General features: G+C 28.9%; 2 protein-coding genes and 1 long non-coding RNA gene across 3 annotated transcripts; all 3 read left to right on the top strand.

Annotated features, from left to right (window-relative positions):
- The first annotated feature begins 10 nt into the window (after nt 1-10).
- On the top strand, nt 11-12,146 carry LOC114395204 (gibberellin 2-beta-dioxygenase 8-like). The gene is made up of 3 exons (XM_028356920.1): nt 11-634; nt 10,316-10,640; nt 11,598-12,146. The coding sequence occupies exons 1-3, from the start codon at nt 123-125 to the stop codon at nt 11,826-11,828; spliced, it is 1,068 nt and encodes a 355-aa protein (XP_028212721.1). The 5' UTR covers nt 11-122; the 3' UTR covers nt 11,829-12,146.
- A 144-nt stretch (nt 12,147-12,290) lies between these two features.
- LOC114396107 lies at nt 12,291-17,391 on the top strand. Its single transcript, XR_003663230.1, has 7 exons — nt 12,291-13,826; nt 14,049-14,135; nt 14,258-14,357; nt 15,870-16,077; nt 16,182-16,312; nt 16,787-16,833; nt 16,917-17,391. It is a non-coding gene; the product is annotated as an uncharacterized LOC114396107 (long non-coding RNA).
- A 4,632-nt stretch (nt 17,392-22,023) lies between these two features.
- LOC114394738 (protein PMR5-like) lies at nt 22,024-26,737 on the top strand. Its single transcript, XM_028356416.1, has 5 exons — nt 22,024-22,464; nt 22,889-23,060; nt 23,543-23,721; nt 24,068-24,226; nt 26,041-26,737. Exons 1-5 carry the CDS (start codon nt 22,151-22,153, stop codon nt 26,381-26,383), a joined length of 1,167 nt encoding a protein of 388 aa, XP_028212217.1. The 5' UTR covers nt 22,024-22,150; the 3' UTR covers nt 26,384-26,737.
- Nucleotides 26,738-27,456: the final 719 nt, after the last annotated feature.

Raw genomic sequence — 27,456 nt, 5'->3', positions numbered from 1 at the left:
TTTATTATATTATATGGTTTAAGGGCATAGCCATTAGCCACCAATCTCATCCAGACATCCAGTGTTTGAATCACAACATATTTTCACTTCTCAACCTTATTCTAGAACAACACACCACACACATGATAGACTTATATATATCCAACCTTCCCAACAACAACAACAACAACAACATGAACAACATAGAGTCCTACCCTCCGGTTCTCCGCCACCTAGACCAGCAGCAACCCCCACCAAACCCTGACCCGGATTATAAAGACCCGACCCAAGAAGATCCGGATACTATACCCATCATAGATCTCTCATGCTTAGACCATGACACCAACAAGTTGGAGGAAGCTTGCAAGGATTGGGGTTTGTTTCGTTTGGTCAACCATGGGGTTCCATTGACCCTTTTGAATGAGCTTCAAGAGATGGCCAAAGAACTCTTCTCTTTGTCCTTTGAGGTGAAAGAAGGTGCATGCAGTGGCTGCCCAGTGACATACTTTTGGGGCACCCCTGCCCTAACGCCATCTGGGAGGACACTAACAACGAGAAGCCCCCAAAACATCAATTGGGTTGAAGGCTTTGATGTAGCGTTGAGTCAACTCCCACACTTCAGCGTCCCTCAGCTTCCCACACTTGAGTCCATCAGGTAAGAACAAATTTGCCAACCAACACAAAACTTGCATTATTATTATTGTTCTTGCTTTGTCTTCTTCCACATTTTTCTATGCGTTTTGTTTCCCTATGGTTTATTGCGTTTTTTGTTTCTTTCTTTCATGGCAGGCCCTCGGGTCTATCTTTTTGGACTTTGTGTGTGCGCATATATTTGTGTTGAAAAATATTTTTTTAATTTTTTTTATAATGATATATGTATTATTTTTATATCTAAAAGAATTGAAGATAATATTAGAATATTTACCCCACACATTCATTCTGTTTAATTTATTTTATTTAATCAATTGATTCAGATGTATTAAATAATTATGTAAAATCAATCAATTACAAACATAATATATAATAAATTTATTAACTTTAATAATAATATTTTTAAACTTATAAAGAAATATTACAAGTACAATGATTTAAATAACAATTTGTATGATATTATTTTTTATGTTTATTTTTTTTATCATTATGACATCTCAAAATTCTATGGTTGACTATTTCTAATAGGTATAAAATATTAAAAAAATTATACTAAAAATGCATGGACATTAAATATAAAGAAAACACTAACAAATGAATGGTAATTTATATATTATTGGGACATTGGGAAATAGAGTAAATACTTTTATGTTTTTGAGATGTTGAATTGGTGTCCTGCATTAAATTAAATATCACTTATTAATTTTTTATAAAATAATAGGGAAATATTATTAAAATTTAACGCAGGTATGAAAATAGGGATCGTGGTCATTGCCTCATGGTTTCGGTTGTGGGGTACCCCGTACCCATTACCTTTTTGAGATAATGATACTTGATGGCACTGCATGAGCGGGGTATTTTGACAAATTAAATTGTGTAATTTAATGGAGAAAGAATATCTGATTTGATAGTCGTATTTAACGTATAATTTCTTTTATTGGATATGGAGGACCATCATAATTAGAAAATATTAACAAAATGAAGAGACTTATAATGAACCACTAGGGTCGATCTGGTGGTAGGGGATTTGAGATAATATCTATTAGATTCTAGATTTAAATTTTAAGATAATCATTATATATATATATATATATATACATATATATATATATATATATATATATATATATATACATATATATATAAAAGATGTATAATACTAGCAATCATATCTGTTCTTATATTTACTATTTAAAGCAATTAAAATTATGAAAGAGAAAAATAAACTTAGTTCCTTGCATGTTTTATGATGTTTTTTTTTAATTAGAATTGTAGCTTTTATTCAGTAGTTTATGTAATAAAATTTACATGTAGATTAAAAATAAACATATCAGTTACCAAAGTAAAATTTTAGTTTTAATTAAAAGCAACACAAAAAAAATATGAATATTTTTACATCTAAATTTTGTCCTTAAATAATTATTCATCTCATCACTTAAACTCTTGCTCACTTAGGCACAAATATATGCTACAGCATGTGTGGAGAGAGAATTATGTGATTGAAAAACTTTTTGAAATTATCTACAAGTGGTTGTCTAATCTAATTGGTCCCAAACCTATTAAATCATGAGAGGGAAAGGAAACAATTAAAGGAGAGAAAAATCTATCAATTGGGGGATTTACTTTTCTTATTAGTATATAAAAATTAATATGATAAGGGTTGAATCTTATTATATGTTTCTTCTCATAATCCATATAAATTAATTATACTTGAAGACCAACAAGCATAGGGTATCATAGTCATATATTTAAGGTAAATCAAATTTTAAACTCTAGGCACCACTTATATATTACAGAATTATTTATTTGAATATTGAAACTCCCTAAAATTGTTTTTAACTAAAACATATTAGGGACGTATTTAAGCAATGAGAACCCCGTCATCCACATTTGTTTTTCGAAAACATATAAATATATATATATATATATATATATATATATATATATATATATATATATATATATATATATAAATTAAGAGCTGTTGTATATGACACCATATTTGTAAATTATTTTAGAAAAATCACCAAGAGAGTACATAAGTATCTTTTTAATATTGTACTTTTTATTGGTTATGAGCCGAACTTATAACATTTTACTATCATAAATCCGGTTAATTTGCACTGGGATTACTATAATTTATATCATATAACTATTTATATTCAACTAGTGTAATAAGCCGAATTAATTCATGAGTGTGAAAATAAATACAATTTTATTGTACTTTTTAATTTTACAATTATATATATATATATATATATATATATATATATATATATGTAATATAATGTGAAAATTATTGTGACTATTTCTAAAACAAAGAAAATAATTGTGAATACTAAAATAGACCTAATAGTTTTATTTCACTTACATAAACTTGTTTTTTTATGATAATCTTATCTTTAAGTATATTTGTATTTGTATTGCGTTAGATTTATTAATAGATATTTAGTACAAAAATAAATTCGTAAAAGTTTATGAATCAACCCAATTGGTTAAAATTTTTACAAAATTGGTTTTGTAATTACATAAAATTATCTTTATATAGACTCACCATTTATTTTTTATTTTTTTACAAACATCATGTATGGTCATTTGTTCCTACTATTCATACTCAATCTTCATAAATATCCATTCATACTAAATAGCATTACAGTTATGTTAATGTATATTTAAATAGTAAATAAGTTGTTTTTAATTTGAGTGTGTTAGTTATTATAAATGTCTTAATAGTTGTTTTTTATTCCTAAGATCCAATAAAATTGGACCATTTCTCTTCCATTGAAAATTGGAATTTAATGAGAAAGTTATTTCTTGTCCTCTAAGGTTATCAACCTATAGTAAATTTAAGATAAGTTAATTATAGAAAAATATTAATTATGTTCATTTTTTAAAATTTAAATCATGTTATACTTTTATATTATATTTTTTATATATTGAGGAATTTTATTTAATTTTAAATTGCATTCTCAAATAGACAAAATTAGCAATTTAGTTTAGTAATGAAAATTCACCCAAAATTAGAAGTTAATGGTTTTTCAATTATATTAGGCGAAGATTTTGTTTAACTAAACTGATTAATTGCACTTAAATAGTTTATTTTATCATTTAAATTTTATTCCTATTATAGAAGACTAATAAAAGAAAAAAAGAACACTATAACAAATCGACAATTAAGTTTGTAGGATCTTTAACTTAATTTAAGTTTCATGCTAAACTTAAAAAACAATATAAAGATGATGTTATTTATTCTCTTTTTTTTTTTTTTGGTTTCCTTATGTTGGTAAGTAATTTTCTTTTTCACTTTTTCTATTTTTTAATATTTTTCTTGTGTGATAGATTAAAGGATTAGGCCCTGTTCAGTAACCCAATTTTGTCTTCATCGCTTTACTAAGAAAAAAAAAAACCTAATATATGATCTTTAATTAGCCATTAATCTATACTTAAACTTAAACCTGTATAGTTTTTTTTTTTTTACAAATCCTTTGTTGTTTATTATCACATTAATTTGATTATTTGATCATAGTAAAGTTGTTTATTATAATTAATGGTTGTTCAATTACTGATTAGTTGCTAATTAAATTAAATTGTTTCATTACACTTAACTTCCTTAATTAATATTTATTCGATCATCTTTTAGTTTTCCTAAGGCAACTTCTACGCTTCCGTAGTTCTCCTCCTTGGTTGAAATAATATTTTACTTTTAACCACATCTAAAGTATATTATATTGCACAAAAAATAAAATAAAAATATAAAATGTGTAACCGAAAAAAAATGTAGAAATGAAACATCTACAAACAAACAACTAATGAGATAGAAAAAATGGATATGCCTAATATATCATTATGTGGTGTAAGAATAGTGCATTAGTTTCCGATCCCCATCCTTCTTCTCTCACCTAGTTCATCATCATTTTATTGTTGTAAGAACTTTTCTTTTACCTATACCAAAGTGTCACTGTTGCAACTTACAAGTGCATAATGAGAGAACGAAAATGAGAAGTCTAAAAAAATAATCAGTAATCAAACTCATAAGATCAAAATTATAAAATATGTTTAAAAATATAAAATAAATTAAAATTTGATAAAAGAAAAACCATGAAATAATAAGCAATAAATAAAACAATGTAGAAGCAAGCGCAAAATATATCAACGTAAAAATTAAGGCAAGAAGGAATTAGTTACAATACATCTTTCATTTGATAATTTTATATAGAAACAACAAAAGGGATCCTTTTATTTATTTATCTTTTAAAAGGAAAGCAAAAACGTTATTTTAAAAGAATTTAATGTGGAATTGAATTCGATTGATAAATTATTCCCCTAAATAAATTCGTTAATTACTGTCTTAAATAAAATTAAAAACTCATGAAAATTATTACCTTAAATAAAATATATTTTGAATTCTATTATGATTATTTGTGTTTGCATTGTTTTAAATTAAATTAGTTCTAGAAATAAATTTAATATTACATTGTCGATTTTTTGTACAATTGTTCCTAATTAATAATAAAATATAGCTTATTTTCTCATACTTTTCAATTAAAATATACACCAAATATAAGAAATTAAATTCATATAAAAATATGTATAAAATTTTAATTACAAAATATTGTTTTTAATTACTTGAAAGATATATGATTTATTTCATTCTTATTATTTATCATTAGCTCAAAACTTATATCATCATTATAACATAATAGGGGAAGAGAGACACTCTGTGCCTCGTTATATATTTTAAATAAAAATAAAATAAAAGAAAGAAGAAAGATTTAGAAGTTTAAAAAAAGTAAGGAAATGAAGTATAATTAACTAAAAAGTAGTGGAATAGTTGTTAAAAAAAGAATAAATTGATGAAGGTAAAACTGTAAAAAAAAAAGTGTGTAGATCAAATGGGATAATTTTTATTATTGACAATTATAGATGATATATTGAAGTTTTCGTTAATGTGTGATTTTTAATTCTTTTAAATACTTTAAAGTCATTTCTAATGATTTAGCTGAGTTTTTACTTAACTTATAGGATTTCTTGTTAATATGCTTTTATACCACTGAAAAGTTACAAAATTTCAAATTGCACCATAAGACAAATTTATGGAAATTAAGAATGATTATTTGATTTTCTTATAATTTCGTATATATATAAATTTTGATGATTAAATTGTTAGTTTTTAATTTTTTTATTACAAATCAATGGACAAATTTTTATGATTGAAAATTAGAATTCTGTATTATTCAAATATATTATTACAATATTTTTATTTAAAGATACATATAATTTTTTTATTAAAAAATATGAATATGTAAGACATTCAAATATGTTCTCATTTATATTATAGATTTAAATTTTTGTAAAAGTTGTCATTACAATAAAGAATATACCTATACATGTATCCCTTAAAAAATTATATATTAAAATTATTTGGTTGACGGTTTATATTTGCAAATTCCATTTTGAGTAGTAAAACAATATATATTGAAAATCTAAATGAACAATTATAAAAGAAATACCTGGGACTCGCTTCAAAACACGATAGAACATTACTATTGTGAAAGTTATACCAGATAATTATAAATTTGCGAATGATTAAAGAACACACGATAAGAAATTTGAGAACAACAAAATAAATTCATTACCTATCTTTTTCATTATCGTAAAAAAATGCCCTAAACACAAAACTTGAACAACTTCATAAGTGAGATGAAACCAAAGAATAATAAAACATCAGTTTAATAATATCCACACAATAGACTGAGAACTCACCTATTTTAGTGTGGCAGATGATACCCTAAACAAATTAAAGAAAGATATAAGGGAAGATATTTTTTTTTGGATCGGCAAAATATGTATTATAACAAACATGGTATCAGAGATACCTTTAGTTTCATGTACAAAGAGTAAGCACCCCACGAAAATGACCGATTAGTCATTATTTACCTACCTATACATGCATAAATATTGACTAGCCACCCCACTTAGTGGAATCCCCTTACCCTTTACATAGTTTATACAGTCGATATTCCTGTAAACATCACCCAAAGCTGTAAAAACCATCACAATAACCAATATCCCTCCACACATATTGTCATACAAAACTGTAACAGAACCCCTCACCCAAAACTAAGATGAACAAATATGTATGGGGACCTTTAATTTTGATTTGTTATATAAACTTGGAAAAAACTCTCAATAAAAAAATGAAAAGAATCACCAATAAATTAGTCATAATCACAGTTACTGATTCTGCTCAATTCAAATTGATTTTGGATTGATTCTTGTTCCAAATAATAATAATATATTAATGAGACATAAATATATTAGTTTGAATTTGTTTTTGTTTTGTAACCGAACAAAAAAGTTATGAAACACTAATTACGTGTTATCAAAGCTTGAGAAACAATTTGATTTTGCCACATAGATTCCAAAGCTTATTTTAGATTCTTAAATTTATAATTATAGAAAGATGATATAGACATATAGATACATGTAATGTCAGAAATTTTATGAGTACATGATAAAATAATAAGACTCTATTATATTTAATTATTTAAAAATAGTCACATAATATCATAAAAAAATATATATTTTATTTCACTAAACAAATAACATAATTTTAGTAAACTTAAAAAAGATATAATATTTTTTATTAATTTACTCTTATATTATTATCTATTATTTAATTTATATCTTTTTAAAAAATTACATATACATAAATATTTATATATAAAATAGGTATAACAAAAGACAAATTTAAATACAGGTTTAACTCTTTTGATTCTCGTATCCTCAAAAGGTGAAAATGATTTTAAATGATACAATTCGTAGTCCCTCAAATTTTATCAAATTTGAATAAATTCGTATGGATATATATTTTTAAAATATTAATTATATATGATTTATATTATTGTTTATATTTGGTCCCACAAAAAAAATTCTAACTCTATTTTTATCATTTATCATTTTTTATCATTTATTATTGATAAAATATCATTTCATATTAAAGCTTACATATATTTTATTCTTTATAAAAATACTACATTTAGTTTTATTTTTTTATAATTTTAATTTTTATTTGTGTTTCTTCAAATATATCAGAATTAAAAATTCAATTAATATGAATTTATGATTGTAACACGCGCTAGGAAAATTAATTAAACAAGTGATACTTTTTAATCACATGTCACATTTTAATTTGAATAAAAAATGAGACATAAAATAAATAACAACTTTAATTTATTTATAAAAATAATATAGAATAATATGAAAAAAATTATTACAAAATTACATTTTTTTTTAAAAAAAAATTGGAGACATGAGATCAATTTATATATACCAACATAAAATTTATAATATTCTTATATGTATCGTTTAGAAAAAGTTTTATAGTCTTCCTGAATTAATATATATTAAATGATACAAAAATTACTTTCCCTTACATTAATATAAACTCATCATTTTTCGTTTGTGCGTATTCTTCATATGTATCTTTGACTCATTTCCCAAACTTTTTATTATGGTTTTTGTCATTCGTTGAGAGTGCTTTATCTCTATATTTATCACCTTTAAATTAAATTGTAGGCTAATGTTTACTGCTCATGTTTGGATCATAACATAAAACTACCCGGGGTCATATAATTTAATGAAAATTAAACGCCTAATAAGATAACATCTTTACGAAAAAGTGCTTTGACAATAAGGGCATGATCATTGCATATGTCCTCCATGATAATCACACACACTCACACAAAATATTGGATGGAATCATGGAATATCACTAAAATCTCACATAATAATAAAGGTCTTCACATCTAGCTAGGCTGAAAGGGTCCTCATAAAAATGCCTTGCGTGATTGAATATCCATAAATGGTGGAAGCCTGGGTTAATCGTTGGGATTTGGATGATTGAATCCTTAATTTTGTTTATATATAAGTAAAATATATATAAATAAGGTATAAATATTTTTTTAGTCCTTAATTTAATGTTTTTTATTTTTCTTTCTTGTAATTTTTTTTTATTTTTAGTCCTTATAAATTATGTGTGTTTTGTTTTTAGTTCTTAAATCACTATAGATAACATTTTAAAATTTGAAAAAAATATTATCTAAAATGTCATGAGAATGAAATACAAAATAAACATAATTTATAAAGATTAAAAGAAAAAATTTACAAAATATTAAGTTATAAAAACTAAAAAAATATTTAAGCCTATAAGTAATAAATGAGACTACATGCATGAGACTCATGAGAGTACATGGAGTCCTGGAACCAATTACAAGATCCATATATACTTATATAAATCTTTAAAAAAGCACACAAAGCTGGTTCTATAATTGAGAAAACAAAATAGAATTTCATTGCTTTGCTGAAATCCAAGCCCAGGATCTAGATTTTGTAACCAATAGTCATTAAAAATGGTTTCATATCTGTGAACTCATAAATGGATCAGGTTGTGGTTAATAAAAAAATTATTGTAGTAAATGAGTTATCATCCATAAGGCCATAACGTTTTTAACTCCCATTAGTACGAGAACAAAGCATTAAATCCCAGCTAAGAGTGAATATGAGACGTACCTGTGCAGAGACCAGAGAGTGTGCATGAGAAAAAAAAAGGTGATTGATGGATTCCTCGTGGACATCATATATATAGTGGACAGAGAGAAATATGAGGTTCAAAACTAATGATCTTCTGGTGGGAATTCTGTCAAGGAACATTAACCAAGTGAAAATCTGAAACTTGGGCCAATGCATATCTTCTTGAAAAATAGATGATTCATCCACTGTAATGGGAAGATCATCATCTGACTGATATTGTAGCAAGAACATGTAGGGCTGATTTTATAGAAAAGAGACCGTTTACACTGTCATAGACAATCCTCCAAAGTCACTTCCCCGTATAATTTTGTTTTTTCTGAACTAATATTGAGTTTTTAGTTTTATCTAGAAATGTCAATGGAAAATATTTGAACATGTGACCTCTCATTCTCTTATTCTCCTTTCATTTTAAAAGTCTTCTATTTTTAACTATGAGACCAACTTTATATCTTCTTATATGATAAAAAAAATAATAAATTTACTTAGAATTTTATAAAGATTGAATTTGATAAAACTCGTTATATACTTAGTACGAACAAAATACTTCAATTCAAATTGAGTTGAATTTGTGTATTTTTATTTATTTTTTGTTAAATTTGATAAGAACCAATACTGTCATATGAATTTCAAGTAAGGTGAATCAAGTCCAACAAAACTTATATGTCATCTTAAATTTTTTTAAAAAAATGTAAATAATAAATAATTAAATGCACAAAAAACATATATAAATAACAATTAGAAAAGAAAATATCACATTAATGGATATGATCATTGAGTACCCAAACAACATAAAAAAACCAAACCAATATGTTTGGATCGATATTCGACCAGTTCCGGTTTGCAAATACCTAAACTTATATACGAATTAATATCCTAAATATAATGTTTCTCACAAAATATTATTATTTGATCAAAAAGGTTAATGACAAGAATATATATCCTAAGTTTTGTTTTACTTGAAATGCAAAATAAAGCCATACAAAAAGTTAAAGGTCTTAGAATCATGGAAGTGAATTATATTTCTATTCGAAGCCAATCTATTAATTTGAGCTCAGAGTTAATTAACCAAATGCATGTATGTTTGCTTTGCAAGACTTCTGCTAAAGGACTATGAAAATCATCTGTCAAGAATTGCCACAACTTTGTTTGAAGCTATGGCGAATAACCTTGACCTGAATCTAAAACCCTCAAAGCCATACTTAGCAGAAAACACTGGAATGGTGCGTGTCTATCGCTATCCAAATTGCTCTGATGCAAATGTTGGTTGGGGCATGGAGGCTCATACAGATAGCTCAGTGTTGTCTATATTGAACCAAGATGATGAAGTCAGTGGACTTCAGGTGCTCAAAGATGATCAATGGCTAACTGTAAAACCCATTTCCAACACGTTGATTGTCAACCTTGGAGACATGATGCAGGTCCAAATTTTATTCATTTCTATGCTGCTATACTTTATATTAATAATAATATATCACATCTTTAAATATATTTTTTTATTTTACTTTAATTTTTATGTGCTATAAGTATAAAGATCTCATCTCATAAGATTACAAATCATCATAAATATAGCTTTTAAAATAATTAGATTTAGTTGCATTTTTTTATCTTTCTAATATCATGAAATTAAATTCAATCATTTTTTTGGCACAGATTAATTTTGTCTTCTTACTATTTAAAGTATAATTTGGACTTATCTATTAACTTAAGAGTTTAACGAAAATGTTAATGTAACACTCTTATAGATTACAATAAATTTTTAGTCCAATGTAATAGTGAGAATTCTTGTGGTGTATGCGCTGTCATGTTAATGCATCTATACTAATGTAATTCTCTATGTTGATACGTAAGTTAAATAGACAGTCAAGTTAATGGATAGACAAAAAAAATGCACAATTAAAATATTAGGAGAATTTCTTTCAAAAAAATAATAAAATAGGAGAATCAAATTCGAAAAAAGAGAAGACCAAAATCTTTAATCGTATTAGAGAGATCAAAGCGTAATTAATTCAAATAATTATTATGAAACTCAATAATTTTATTATGTACGACAATTTATGATAGGTTGGCTATAAAAAAGCTTTAGACAGTCAAATCGTTATAAGTATATTTTTTATCCCTAAAAATATTTTTGTTCTATCCCCCACTTATATTTTATTTATTTTTAATTCTTATATCTATTAAAAATAATACATTTTTAATCCTTTGCAAGGAATGCAAAATATATAACTTTTAAAGACTAAAACTAAATGAATAATTAATAGAAAAACTAATTTTAAAAAACGTCATCATATTTTTAAATATAGCAATTAAAATATATTTAATGAAATTATATTTTGAAGTTACTCTTTATAATGGCTGTTTTGGTTTTGGTTTAGGCAATAAGCGACGACAGATACAAGAGTGTGACACACAGAGTGAGTATAAACAAACACAAAGAGAGAATTTCAATATGCTACTTTGTTTTCCCCGGTGAAGACGTTGTGATTGAGAGTTCCAAGTACAAACCCTTTACTTACAATGAGTTCAGAGCACAAGTGCAACAAGATATCAAGGCCCTAGGCTATAAGGTTGGCCTTGCAAGATTTCAGCACAACGAGGACTCCTAAGCTTTATTGGTTTGACTCATAAATTTGAGCTCACTCTCTTGTTTGCCACATTAATTATCTTCATTCTTCAGCAAGTTTAGAATTGGATATTAATTGCTTAATTAGTTTGTAGAAAATCAAGACAAGTGAAAGTGGAACTCACCCTGTGGTTAGCGATTCCTGATTAGTGTGACAAAATTAAAAGAGTCTCATGCCGATATATAATTTCAAAAAGTTCTACCATTAAGTTTGTAAAAGTACTCTACTTTGATCAATCACCCGAATATATTAGCAATGTTGGTACTTCCAAAGCAAAGTGAAACAAATGAAATTTTTATATTTTTAGGTTTAAATATGTTTTCTTTATAGCTTTTATACTTAATTTTAATTTTTAAGATTCTTATTTATCTTTATAAATAAATAAAAATTCATATATATAATGACTATTTTGAAATATTATTGTGATTATATATAAGGAATATCCTGCTTTGTGTACACATTTCGTTGGATTATACTCCAAATCCCTTCCACCATCATGTCAATTAAAGGACAACATGAGGAAAAAAAAATATACACAACACGTTAAACAAATGAACTCATTTTAAAATACTTGCTTCTCCCAATTCCAAAATACTAGATATGGTGGTTGAATGATAAGAAATTGATTTTTTCTTCACGTGTTTTGCTGGAGATGGGAACCTTTCACCTATAATGTTTAACACGCACGGTAAAGAACAAGGAAATACATACTGTAACATTACTGAACAGTCACTGGTTTAAGAAAAGGAAAGTAGGAAAAAAGAGGAAAATTAACGATTTGCTAAGAATAATGAAACGACATCAGTTTGTGTGATTTTCAATCCCAGCTGCTGATTTGTTCTTAAAAGGAATGAAGGAGTGAGATATGTTAACATGATTTGGTCATGTTATTTTTCCATGGGAGAGGATCTGCACTCTCATTTGTCTGCATATGTAAACCCGGTGTCATCTTTGTCAAACTTGTGTAGATCATGTTAGGTGCCTAGAAAATAGAGCTGCAGATATATCAACAAGATATCTTGGAAATTGGTTCTGTGGAAAAGACTGTGAAACATTAAATCAAACTCCTTTATTTCTTCTCATTTTAGAAAAATTTAGTCATAGTGTACATGAATAATTGCTTGTTCCTATTTGTTAACCTTCAAGCTTTTTGTTTGGGATTTGATGAAAAGTGGGAGTCTCAATGACCATTTGTTTGGTTCTAATGGGGTGAAACTCAGTTGGCCAATCCATCAGCAGATTTGGCATTGTCAGGGGTTGGCTTATTTGCATTTTTAATTCAGGAGATTGGGTGAGTGCAAACAGAAGGGTTAGTTTTTGGTTTTCATTCAGGAACCATGTCTGTTAGCAGTGATAGGAGCAGCACTTCCATTTTCATCTTAGCTTGAGAACAATCTAGCATAAAGATGTGCTTTTTTTTTAAGTTAAAAAGTAACTTTTAAGCCACAAAAAAGCTGGGCCAAATGCACATTTATTTTGCTTACATTCATTGGAAGCATCCTTTAACATTTTTAATGCCTGTTCACTGAAGCAAAATTATGTTTGTTGTCAATACTTCTGCATGTGATTTTGGTCAACAATACTTAGGCAATTTCATAGAATTAGTGATGTTACTTGTTATGTTATGATTTGACAAGCAGATGAAATGTGCCAAAGAAACAATTGTAGGTTGTGTCTTCAGTGAAGGTCTTCTAGGACAACTGTTCTACTTTACATTATGGTGTCTATTTTTTGCAGATATATGAGGGCCTTCATAAATTATTAGGAGAGCCAGTTTCAGTGGGTGTGGACAATCTAACTTGGAACATTGGTGAACTTTATCAACCCCGACAGTTGTGAACTTGATAGTTGTAAAAGTGACTTGGCAGAAAGTTACAGCAAGCTCAATCTTGCTCTTTCGGTGATGCATGAATGTTTTGAGCCCCTAAAGGAATCCTTCATAAGCAAAGATCTCATGGAAGATGTTATATTCAGCTGATGGTCAGAAATTGTTATCCTTCAAGATATGGTGGTCATTATGTTTTATGTTGCTTGTTGTATTTGTGTTATATACATTGATAACATTTACTTATGGATTTGTTTACACTTTACATCTACTTTATTTACTTTGTCCATGATCATAATATCTGCCTCTAAATTGTGCCTACATTATTGTTACATCTATTGGCCTATACCTGATATTTGTTCTTTGGATCTTGGCAGGTCAGAGCTAAACCGATTGAATTTCCAGGGTTTCTATACTGTGCTACTTGAGAGAAATGAAGAACTCATTAGTGTGACGGCTGTTAGGTGAGTGTAGGATCTTTTACTATTATGCTTTGTTTGATTTTATGTCTGCATGCTTTATTTGAGTTGTTTTTTATGCTTTGTCATGTTATGGTCATATTTCATTTGCTATGTCAATTTTTTAGGGTCTATGGGAAGAAGGTTACTGAAGTACCTCCTGTTGGTACCAGATTAGAATATCGTCCACATGGAATGTGTCACATTTTAATGAAAAAGCTTGAAAAGGTAATCAACAAAACACACATTTGCCCTTTATATTGTCTTTTACTTTAATTGGAACTTGGAAGCCATGTTTTGCCAGGATTAAGTGGTATACTATAGTATAACTGCACTGCATCATTTTCAGCTGGAAGCACTCAAATAAATGGTATAGTATAATTGCACTGTGTAATACACCATAAAGCAAAAACACCTTAATTTGCAGAACGGCGAGTCAGTGTGTTGGACACTTTTCGCACACAACACTTGTTGGACACGCCTTGGATGCTTCGCTTGGTCACAATTAAATTAATAAATGATTTTTTTTTCTCAAACACCTCTTCAACATGACTTGGACACCTCTCTAACATGGATTGGAGCCTTGGACATGGGCTAAAAGAATGAGCCGACAGCAACTATCATAAAAAAAAAATATTTAAAGAAAGTCAACTTATAAATATTGCAAGACTCATAATATTTTTAATTTTCATAGGACTTAACTAGTTTTTTTTAATTTTAAGAGATATGATTCACCTCCTTGTCTTGAGATTTCATTTGTAAAAATTGCATTGTAAAATGACCCCTCTTAGTATTATATTGGTGAGGGTCATTATCATATGAAAATTGTAAAGTTTAACTTTGTTTTTAGGTGAACAAATTTTGCCGTGCTGATTATGTGTGTGTGTGGTGTCATGGTATCCTATGTTTTGGACATTAACTGTGTGACAGTGTTCGTGTCAGAGTCAGTGATTGTGTGGGGTGTCCTGGTATTGTATGTTTTGGATATTAACCGTGTCACAGTGTTTGTGTTTGGTGTCCATGCCTGAGTTGGTGATTCATAGGTATATACACAAACTTTTCATCTTTCTAACATACCAGTGATAACATTCAAGGCACAGTCTAATCTTAAGCAACCCAAAATCACACGAGGCACACCAAAATAATATATATCGTATTGATTTGAAAATTAACTATCCTCTACTAAACCTTTTTTTTAAGCAATAAGCATTGGTATATCTTTGTCATAATAATATCTTATGTATCATTTATTTATTGACTATAAAACTCATATTCTTACATATATCTTAATCAATTCATATGATGACTATATTATATTAGGATAAGAGTAATTACTGCTTGTACCATTTTGTTTCTCAATGAATGGCCCAAATTTTAGCTTTGGTTCCTAATTTAAGCTACATTTGACTTTATTGAACATTGATTATTTTATCAAACTTTACGTGTTTGGTATGGAAATGGATTAGTCAAGTTGTTTCTTATTGGTTTTCTATGGTCCTTTGTATCACACTCTCATTTATGGTACCTCATTTGGATGCTTTTAAAAGGTTTACTAAATTATCTAGTATGACGAGCTGTATAATCTGGCTATAGTAACAAATGATGATTTTTGAAATGGTGTGTATTCAGTTCTGATATTGAATTTGTGTGTAAGTGGTGAGGCTGAATAAAAATAGGGGGAATAATTAAAATATTATTTTTGAAGTTTTCACTTTCTAACTTGTACTTTTCTTTCTTCAGAAGCTCACGCAATTAGGGGTGGAAGGGCTTATTTTGCCTGCTGTTCCTAGTGTGCTAGAAACATGGACCCGCTCTTTTGGCATTGCAAAGATGACTAATCTTGAGAGATCTCAATTTCTGGACTACACTTTCCTAGATTTCCAGAGTGCCATCATGTGTCAAAAGCTATTGCCGAGTAATCAATCTCCAGATCCAGTCTTGTTAATGGGTATGCAATTTTTTTGTAATTCCTCTTTTTTGTTAAAGAGGAGACAAGTAAAATAAGCTTGTGCCACATAAAGGCGATCACAACTTTGATGTTTCCTTATGTAGAGTCACGAGCAAAATGTGATGTTTCTTCTAGAAGTTGCTGTGCTAACTTCAGTAAGCCTAGTCCAGTATGTGAATTATACCCAAGTAGAAGAGATTGACGAAGGAGGGATGATGGATCATTAAATGGAGGAGTAAGTCTTCTATCTATTTAATCCTCTAACCATACGAGAAATATTTTTGGTTTCTGCAAATGCTTTTGTAGGGTAGTGTTTTTTTTTTTTCAAACGTGATGCTTTCTTTTCTAATTTACCAAAGGTCCAAAGCATGTTTATATCCTTTCAGAGTTACCATACTTGTACACCAGCATTACACTCTATAATACCCTCCTTCCAACACATTCTTCATTACTAGGTGAAATTCATGTTGGTCCTACTAAATAATAAATGGGACTCATTAAAAGGTGATGCATTATTCATGAAATAAACAATTCAAAATAGACTTCCACTCTCATCATATGCAAGAGTCACACTTAATCAATCTCATAGTAAAACATTATCGATATTTTCGCCTTTTGTCAGCATAACTGTTCAGAGGTTTTATGTTGGAAAGTGATGACGGCTTTGTATCTTACAGATCATGATATTTTTTTTCCAATACTTGTGCAGGCAAAAATGATCATCAAGTTATTGGTGCTATTGATCCAGTCACCATTGTACTACTTTCTTCTCCTAACTTATTTCTTTTAGTGTGGGTTCTTGCTTCAGCTAAGACTCTGATAATTTTATTGGTTCTTAGGTGGAGCAACCGAGTCTGGGGGATCAACAGTGCCAGAATGGAACAACCAGCTCAGAGTGCTCCATTGATAAAAAAGTTGACAGGAATAATGACCTGTATAAGTGCGTCTACACGTGAAGGAAAGTGAGAAAGTGTGAAGGATTTAGCATGCCATCATGAGCTTGCTTGGATTACAGGGAATTGAATTAGTACCAGTACAAGGAAGATGATCAATTCTCCCATCTGTCCACACTAGCTCCAGAAGTAGAGTTTTTGCCCAGAGTACGGACAACCTTGCATAACTGCACTTTTGCATACCACGCATGGTGTTACAACCTTGCACCACTGCACTTTTGCCTTCATCTGAGTTTTGTATAGTAGAAATGGTAAATTTGAGTGAGGTCACTTGTATTAACGTTACTTTTCTTACTTTAAATGAGACAATAGTTACACATTGGATATTATCTAAGATTTGCATCTATTTAACGATTGTTGGTTAAAATCTTTGTATAATTCTTAATGTTATACATGGGGACCGTTAATATTCATCCTATTTGGTGTGCGTTAGCATTCAACACCAATTTTTTCTTATATCCAAAAATTCATTAGTTCTTTTGTTTCTCAAAATTTAATTTAAGACTATTATTGTATTTAATCATTTAATTTTTTTAAAAAAAATTTCTCTTCTATCTTTTTTCATATTTTTCTCTCTTATCTCATTTGTTGATTACAATTCCTCTCATATCACATTACTTTTCTTTCTTTTTAAGATTATCATTAATCCATTACCATAAGTTCCAAATAACATGATCGTCACTACTGTCACCAATGATCATGATTATGGTTGGAATGATCTTAGTGATTATGATGATGGATTAATTGAGATTTTTAAGAATTAATGATTGATATCTTTTATAAATTTGATTTCTATTTGATAAATCTTTTATATATTTAATGATTATATTATATTTTAATTTTAATTGAATATTGAAGATGATAAAATATGATAATATTCTTAATTAAATTTTGAAAAAACAAAAGAACTACCAGATTTGTAGTCTAAATTTTTTGGAGTTGAGTGTTAATGCATACCACAATTAGGGTGAATATTAACATTTCTCATTATATATATATATATATAGGATTATCTTACTATATAATTAGGTGTTGCCTTCATAAGATAAATATTTTCTTTTAAAAAATAACGTAAAACATTATAAAAGATAAAAGAAGAAATAAATTAGTATCAATTTTATAAAAATAAATAAATAAATAAATTAGCACTAAGTTTACTCACAGAACAAATAAATACGTTCTAATTTTATCTACTTTATTTTGTCAATTTAACCGTGATCAATTTTTCTAATTTTTCTAATACCGAATATGAAAATACGAAGAGGAAATTTTTAATTTGTAGAAATTTAGGCATTTTGGTTATTTTATTTCTCATGAGATTATGTCTTTGTAAAAACTTAATAATATTTTTCATCTGTAAAAATTTTATAAATTATTTTTTTGCCACTAAAGAAAATTTGTGGATATATGTCTATATTGCTTTAAATGACATATAATGAATGATTTTTTATTTGTTTCTACTATCGCCGATTAAACTATATTTAATATTCAATTACCTTCTTAGTTTATTGGAATATTTTATTTTGAAATGATTATTTTTCTTAACAGTTGTTCTTAACAATGAAATTTTAGGAGACTAAAAAAAAGACATTTTAAAGCCTGGCCATATTAAATATATTAATTTTAATTTCTTAAAAATTTCTCATACCAAAAAAAGACAAACAATTGACCAAAAATATTTAATAACTTCTTTAAGGGGACCAAATAGTTGACCAATATTTTGTGATTATGAAAATCAATGCACTTATCATTATAAATAATTCTCAAAAGCATAGCTTTTTTATATAAGAGAATAAAGTTGATTCTGAAATTCACTTTCAACACACAATGGCAAAAATTTCTCTATTATTATTTCCTTGCTTGATCGTCTTATTTCTCATAGCATCAAGAACGACGAGTATCTTTTCTCTATTTTTTTATTGTGTGTCTCTTAGATTCAATTATGTACAATTAGCATTAATATATATTAGATTGCATGTAATGCAAACATTTATCATAAGGGTGAACAAATTAATTTGACAGGTTTTGAGGGTGGATGTGAGCATGCATGGCAGGTGCTTTATTAGAGATGATGAGTGTTCTCCACCGCCACCTGAATTTTGCGGATGATGTGGTTATGTAACATGCAAATTAGAATGTTGTAAAATGGATATATGATGGAAAACAATCAACTTCTATAATTGTTTGATAAAGAAGAATCGATAATGAAATAAAGTCGAGACATTCAGAACCAAGATGCAAAACTTTCATGTCTATGTGGTGTGGAATTTACGTGTAATAAATTAGTTTAAATATACACTAAGTATTTTTCATAAAGTAAACAATACATAATCATAAATACTTAAATTGAATAGCCCGTGTAATGCAAGCAATAGACTAGTCTCTTTTCGAAAGATTAAAATTACAATGGGAGGTACTTGAGCTTGAGCACTTGGCTTTACACACAAGGATTTCAAACTTCTGGTGCAAGTTGGTTCGCCTCAATAAAACTTAGTTTATAGTTATAATTTGTATATATAAATTAGTTTTTGTTATTTTTTTAAACTATTCCGCTGCAGTTAGTATAATATGTTAATTTTTCACACACAAAAAAGTATAATATATGTTAATTAATGATAATGACAATGACGATTATGATTTAGGCTATCCCCTTAAATTTTCATAAAGAGTGAAGATGAACTAAGAAAAGCAAAGAACGTACATATGCTTTATCAAAATTCACATCGTTCATGGGAAGGGGCAAAGCATCCTTTTGGCCCGTGTATTATTCTCACGACTCCTTTTCCAAAATACTAGAGATACTATCCCATCACTACAATATGTCACCAAGTTCTAATTGGGAAGGGAAGCATCCACAAATCTTACCTTGTCAATCACCTACTTTCCTATGGTGAGAATAACTTCCAAGGTTTTGCTTCCCATTGTGTTTTCATCTAAGATTATTTTATAATAGTATACTCACATTATAAATGTTTTTTCTTACATTCATCTAATTATAGATTGATATGTAATTAGAAGTTGTTAACATATTTTGTAATAATCATTTCAAAAGGTATAAATATTTTTTTTATTGGTTGTCAATGTAAAAAAATGCATTGATAGTATAACAAAATTAAGCTCTTTTTTATCATTAAAATGACTATTTATCAAGTAAATTAACTATTTTAATAATTTTTTTTTTTAAATTTAGTATATTAAATAACATACAAATACATCCTCGTTCATCTTCACTAATTTTTATAGGCAAATATCATGACTAGACTTAGTTTTACTTAATGAATAATTTCTCTTTTTACCGATTACTTTTTGCAAATATTTGAGTCAATGTCCAACTCTTACAAAATACTATGTTTAATAAGTTGACACAAGTGATTCAGCAATTGGATTCATTAACTAAAATCTGAAAATACTATGTAATAAATTATGGGACGTAATACTATGATATATTTTAAAAAAATCAATACAACTAATAGTAATAAACTATGGGGAGAATTGATTAGGAAATTTTAAAATTATTTATGAATAACCACGTTCAATAATTGTCTGTAATAAACACAAGCTGTAGAGTGGAGACTATAGTTCCTTTCTTGTGTCCCCTCTATTCTATTATCTCTCCTAGTCCTTAAGAAATCTCCAATTACAACTTTGTGGGACCCAGCCCAAATTGCCTTTGCTTGACTGGTTTTGTTCATTAAAGAATCTTACATGTGACATAAAAAGCAAGTGGCTTTTTGAACAAAATAAAAAATAGAAACAACAATTACATACAGTGTTCATATTACATAGAGTTGTAGACAGATGCAAAACACTCCCTCTCTCCTACCCATGCTTGACAGAATGTTTGTTTCAGCCACCCAAAATATCAGATCCTGATTGCATGCATTTACATATATTCACCCAGCAATGAATTGGTAAAATTGGATGAGAATCACACAGTTCCAATTTTTAAACGTTTGTTTTAAATCTTATTTATTCAGATAATATATATATGAGAATTTTTTTTTATTTAACAATTCCAATTAATTAATTGTATAAAAATATGAGATTGGTTTGATTATTGGAAAGGACTCGAAGGTAAAGGAAAAAAAAGAAGAAGGAAGATGCTAGAGAATGTTAATATTTCTAATAAAATTAATAAACTATTATCATAAAATATAATAATTAGTTGTGTGAATGCATAAAAAAGTATAAATTCTTTCACCGTCATTTGAGATTTTTTTTTCCGATTCTCCTCTAAAGAGCACCTGATTGTAGAATGTAAAATAATAAATTTGAATTGATGATTATAAAATTAATGGTGAATATTAAGTATACACGCCTTTCAAAAAAATATATTAAGTATACTATATAATGAATTATAAAATTCATTGAAAAGAAAATTGTTAATAGCACATTACTTAACGGTTAACACATTTTTTTAAAAACTTTTTCTTTTTCGATTTTATATGTTTTAGTAAATTTAAATAAGTTGTGTTGAAAATAATGTTAATATTGAGATTACACGCCTCTTTGTTACATACAAAGATGAAAAAAAAAACACACAATAAATAAAAAGACAACATATAAGAAAATATGAAAAAATCATAATTTATTTGCATGTGATTCGGATCCTACTTTTTACATCTATGAAAGTTGTTTAATGTGACATTTAAAAAAGATTTAATTATAAACCCAACATCCTCGTCATAAATTAGGAAACAAATTTATAATTTACAAATATCATCTTTAAATCTAAAGAGAAGTACAGAGATAACATAAAAAATTTAAATCTAAACAATAATATATAAATTTAAAATAAAAACTTGAATTGTTTCCGATAACACTCCTTCTTTCTATATTGAAATATATGATTCATTTGCTCATCAACAACTAAAATCACATGCTCATACTTGTTTAAGAGTGGTTCATTTTTTTATTTATTCACCGCACTACCTTCTTCACATGTACACAACAAAACAAATCTCCCCACTATTATCCTAACATTATTTTCAGACACCAAAAACCTTCATCCTTTATATATTTACATCTTTTCAGAACAGTCCAAACATCCTTCTTTCCTCTCCCTCCATTTTCCCTGTCCCTTTTTGTCTACAACCTTTCCTTTCCCCTCTCTCTCTCCAATGGCACTTCTCCATTCCCTATTTGCTCTTCCCTTCCTTCTTCTTTCCCTTCAACTCCACACATCCTCATGTGCCCTCCTACTAAGCCTGAGGCACCACCACAACACTCTCCACCAGCAGAGGCCAATGATCCATGCCAACCAAACCAACTGTGCACTGTTTGTGGGAACCTGGGTCCAAGATGACTCTTACCCTCTCTACCAATCCTCCAACTGCCCCATCATAGATCCACAGTTCAACTGCAAATTGTTTGGCCGCCCTGATTCTGATTACCTCAGATACAGATGGAGACCCCTCAACTGTGACCTCCCAAGGTACCCCAAAAGCTCAAAACAAGGACTTTTCTCATAAAGATTACATTTTTGTTGTTTTCAAAGACATTGCAATTTTCTTCAGAAAATGGGGTGTGTGGTTTTGGTTTTCAGAAACTGTTTTTTTGTTTTTTGTTTTTTGTTTTTAAGAGACAACTAAAACAAGGTTTTTCAAATAGCTGATATAGGGTGATGTAAGACACTGAGAAAATATTTCCTAGTTGTCTATGTTTTTTGGTTTTGAAAACACTTGTTTTAGAAATAATATTTTTCAAAACTTATTTGATTTTGTATGAGAAATTGATTGTTGAATAGTTTGGAATTGTTTAAGAAACAGTTTTTAAAACTAATAGAATAGAAGTGAATGAAAAAAGGCCTCTGTATCCTATGTATGCCTCTAAATGGTTTTGTAGCATGTTCTTGGTAGGTTCAATGGGGTGGAGTTTCTGCTACAAATGAAGGGCAAAACTGTGATGTTTGTAGGGGATTCACTGGGGCGTAACCAATGGCAGTCATTGATTTGTATGATATATGCTGCAGTTCCTCAGACACAGACACAATTGGTCAGAGGGGAACCACTCTCAACCTTCAGATTCTTGGTCAGTGTGAACATATTAATTTCTTCTGAGCAATCATAATGTTTATTTTACCCACTTCACATTTTTTTAAACAATTCTAGATTTAGGCCATGATGTTGTCAATTAATTAACTTCTCCTATTTTTATTTTCTGGGCAAAGTTTTTCAATTTTTGGTTTAGGGAAAAGGAAAGTCAGCACAGTGGTTCTGCAGCAGCAGAACAGTATGTGTTGTGTGCCTCTTTGTTATAAGCTTCATTCAAAATCAGAGGGAGTAGGTTCAGGATATTTTCAATAGGACAAAGTATCTGTTTGCAAAAGGTGGTGTGAGGGGGACCCAAATGTACTATTAAGCCATTATGTTTTGGGCTAGTAGATGCAAACTGGAACACTAAATTATGCTCATGCTTTTGTTTGTATAAAGTAGACTTGTATAAAAGCAGAATTTTACAGCTGCAAAAAGATTAAGATGGTCCTTAATTGGGTTTTGATATGGTATGTGCAGGACTACGGTGTGACCATTTCATTTTACAGGGCTCCTTATTTGGTTGAGATTGATGTGGTCCAAGGAAAGAGAATTTTGAGGCTGGAGGAGGTTGATGGGAATGGTGACGCATGGAGAAGTGCAGATGTGCTGTCTTTCAACACTGGACATTGGTGGGATCATCAAGGCTCTCTTCAAGGGTATCTAACTATCTCTTCCCTTTTATAAGCTTATTTAACAAAATATTAAAGAATGAATAGTGTATGCAATGAAAGTATATAGAATTTTTACATATCTGGTCACAAACTGTCATGCTGTCATGTATTTGTTGATTTTTACGTTTAACAGTCTCAAAAGTCATATGGTGATGATTTTTTTATTAATTCATACTTCATAGTGCAATTTTTTTTTATACTAATAGTAAAAAGAAATAAAACTCAACTAAATATCTCCAAAAAAGGAAAAAACTACCCTTTTCCCTTTTTCCTCTTTTTAAATTATGTTGCTAACTTTGAAGTAATTTGGTATTTGGTATATTTTGTGCAGGTGGGATTATATGGAATTAGGAGGCAAATACTACCAAGATATGGATCGTTTAGCAGCTTTGGAAAGGGGTATAAAAACATGGGCTAATTGGGTGGACTCCAATATTGATAGTAGCAGAACCAAAGTGTTCTTCCTGGGAATTTCTCCTTCACATACCAAGTATGGACTGAGTCTTTCTTTCTCTCTCTTACATTATTGTACTATATAACATGTGTGGTATGTTTAGGCTTCATAATTTTGTCTGTTCAATTGGAATATCATATCCAAAACGTTTAAATCTTCCTCTATCTGAAGAGTTAAGGGCTTGGGACTAGGAGCCCCCTTCTTTTGACCCTTTACAATTTACAAGTAGAGTCTTGACTCTATAGTTTCCTATCTTAGAAGCTGAAATTCATGGGTTTGCGTTTGTCCTTTGTCCTATCTCTATCAGTCTAGCAGACACATTTGCATTTGGATAGTTTACCTTAGGGTGGTGGTGCCCCCTATGTTTAGACTAGTCATTCATAAGCTAACCAATAATTTTCCTATAGTTTTGAATAATGCAAATAGTACTTTTTTTTAGATAATAATGCAAATAGGACTATTAGTCACAGATTTGACTCTTCTAAAATAAAGTAATTTTATTTATTAATGAGAAAATTAATTATTAATATTTTAACACATTTATAGTTTGTTATTTATATATACGTAATATCAAACTATTGATTTGATCATCAACAACTGAAATTACTTATTTTATTCTTTAAAGTGAATTACTCGTTTTAATTTTAGTGGAGCTAGATCCGTAAAAGAATGCACTCTGTTGGCTAAAGATTTGTAGTGTGCTGGTCAATATCACGTACACGATGTAGTGAGTCACTGATTGTGTGATTAGTATTTGTTTTTTGACATAATGTGATTAGTATTGTCCAACTTTACTTTAGTGTGTTTATAAATATGATATGTATGCGCATTTTTTAAAATGGTAAAAATGAAAAATTGGAGCTATGCAATTTGTGCAAAGGCACCTTTTTGTGGCACTTTTATTGCCCTTCCACAATCCAATATTCCGATTCAATTTAGAGAAAGTTAGATCAAGGTGTGCGTGTCCTGAGAAAATTTCGATGTTTTACTTTCTAAATGTCGGTGAAAAAAATAAATGCATCATCTTATGTTAATCGCCTACTAAATACGTTTTGTACAAAAGAGCAAAGACTACATTTATTTGTGGGCCCATTTCATAGATTTTGTTCTTTATTTGAACTTCTCATTCAACATATGTTTAAATGTCATAGGATAGGGACTCGGTGGATGTGTTTTGCAGCACCTTTTTTTGTGTTAATGGCATCATTTCTTATTTTTTAAGTGTTATTTTCAAATTTCCCTTATTTAAATAAAATGAGTATGTCATTTTTTAAATTTTAATTTCAAATGTGTTAATTTCTTTAATCAAAATTTTCATTCCAAAAGTAATTTATAATTTCTCTTTCAAAAGTTTTAAAATAATAATTAAAAAATAAAGGATATTGGCATATTGCCATTAAAAGAAAAAGTGATGTAAAAAGTAAGAATCTAGAGACTTTATATATTTTAACTTGGCAAGGCCACATTTAGTCCATTAAGATGGTCTTGTTCTGTAGCCCAATACTATTACAGATTTTGTGCTTTTGGGGCTTAACTATCACAACTTTTTGGGACCCAAAAAAGAAAAAAAATCACTCAACTACTTGACCAATATGACTAGTATTGTCCTTACACAAGTTTTATCTAAAACTTCAAAAAATTTAAACACAATCCTTCCAATTATAACGTGGATACGCATCCTTTGAAGTAGTGGCATTATATGTGATACAAATTTTAAGAGTGATTAGTGTTTTACAAATGTACATTTTACATATTGTAAAATCTTCAGTGGTTTGGTTAACCTAGTTTGTCTTTTTTTCTACAAATTTCACTATAAAACTGTTGTAAAACTTGATGGCATTGTTATGCAGCCCAAATGAATGGAATTCTGGAGTGACAGCAGGACTGACTACAAAGAACTGCTATGGTGAAACTACTCCAATTATTAGCACTGGCACAGCATACCCTGGTGTATACCCTGAGCAAATGAGGGTTGTGGACATGGTTATTAGAGAAATGAGCAACCCTGCTTATCTTCTTGACATCACAATGCTATCAGCATTTAGGAAGGATGCACATCCCTCCATTTATAGTGGTGATTTGAATCCTCAACAAAGAGCTAACCCTACCTACTCAGCTGATTGCAGCCACTGGTGTCTTCCTGGATTGCCAGATACTTGGAATGAACTATTCTATACTACCTTGTTCTATTAAATTTTGTGGTTTGCTTACTAATTAACACACTTCCTCTTCACTGTTTTTATGAGTAATATTAGGTAATACATTTATTGAGAGGGTTGCATGATATAGCTGCAACTGATTCATATGTAAAGATATGCTAATGAGATGAAATATTTTTTTTTTATTTTAAAAAATTTAGGAAAGGAGGATTAGGATAGTTTCCAATTCAAGGAATGAGAAGTCTACCTTACCAAATGTAACCTATCAATTATGAAAGCTCTACTTGGGCAATCCCTAGAGATTAGAAAAGGAGTTTTCTTTGTTCTATTAATGTAAGCAGACAATTTTAGTATACATTTCCAAAGTAAAAGAAAAAGTTTAAGTACACTTGTGCATTTGTTTTGGAAATAAATTTCTTGGATCCGTACTTTAAAATGTTTGACTTGTGGACCACTGTTAAGCCTACTTTGGCCCACACAGCCAAATAATTAAGGGCAATTTTTATGCGTCCTATTCTTCGATTGATGTAGCTTATAAATTTTATATCCCCACATTACCCGTCAGGGTCTTGGCCCTCCGATTTGTCGCCTTTACATCTTATGTGCTTACACTAGCTCCCTCCACCTCCTCTTCGCTTTTGTTGTTGATAGCGCATTACAAAATTGTTGATTTGGAATGATACATAATAGAATCGTTGATTCATAATATAGTTATGTATTTCAGAATGCATATTTCGTAATACATGTTGATATATTATGGCACAAGCATTTTGGAATACATTTATAAAATATTTGTATCATTCTGAATCAATGAATTTGTAATACGCAAGTATTCTAAAAGGCCTATTTCGTAATATATGTTGATATATCATAGAATAGACATTTCATAATACATTTCCAGATTACTGGATCAATGAATTCGTAATATACTAGTATTCAAGAAATGTATTTCAAATTATCTGTTCTGTAATGATAGGAGAGAATAAATAGTAATTATGAGAAAATAAATAGAGATTCAGGGAGACAAATTAGGAATTGAATTGACAAATAAATAGGAAAAATTGGCTGAGGGTACATTCTTTCAAGAAGATCAAATAGGGATTGGAT

This window comes from Glycine soja, chromosome 18 (genome assembly GCF_004193775.1).
Source record: "Glycine soja cultivar W05 chromosome 18, ASM419377v2, whole genome shotgun sequence".
NCBI lineage: Eukaryota > Viridiplantae > Streptophyta > Magnoliopsida > Fabales > Fabaceae > Glycine > Glycine soja.
This window is presented reverse-complemented; position numbering and strand designations above follow the sequence as displayed.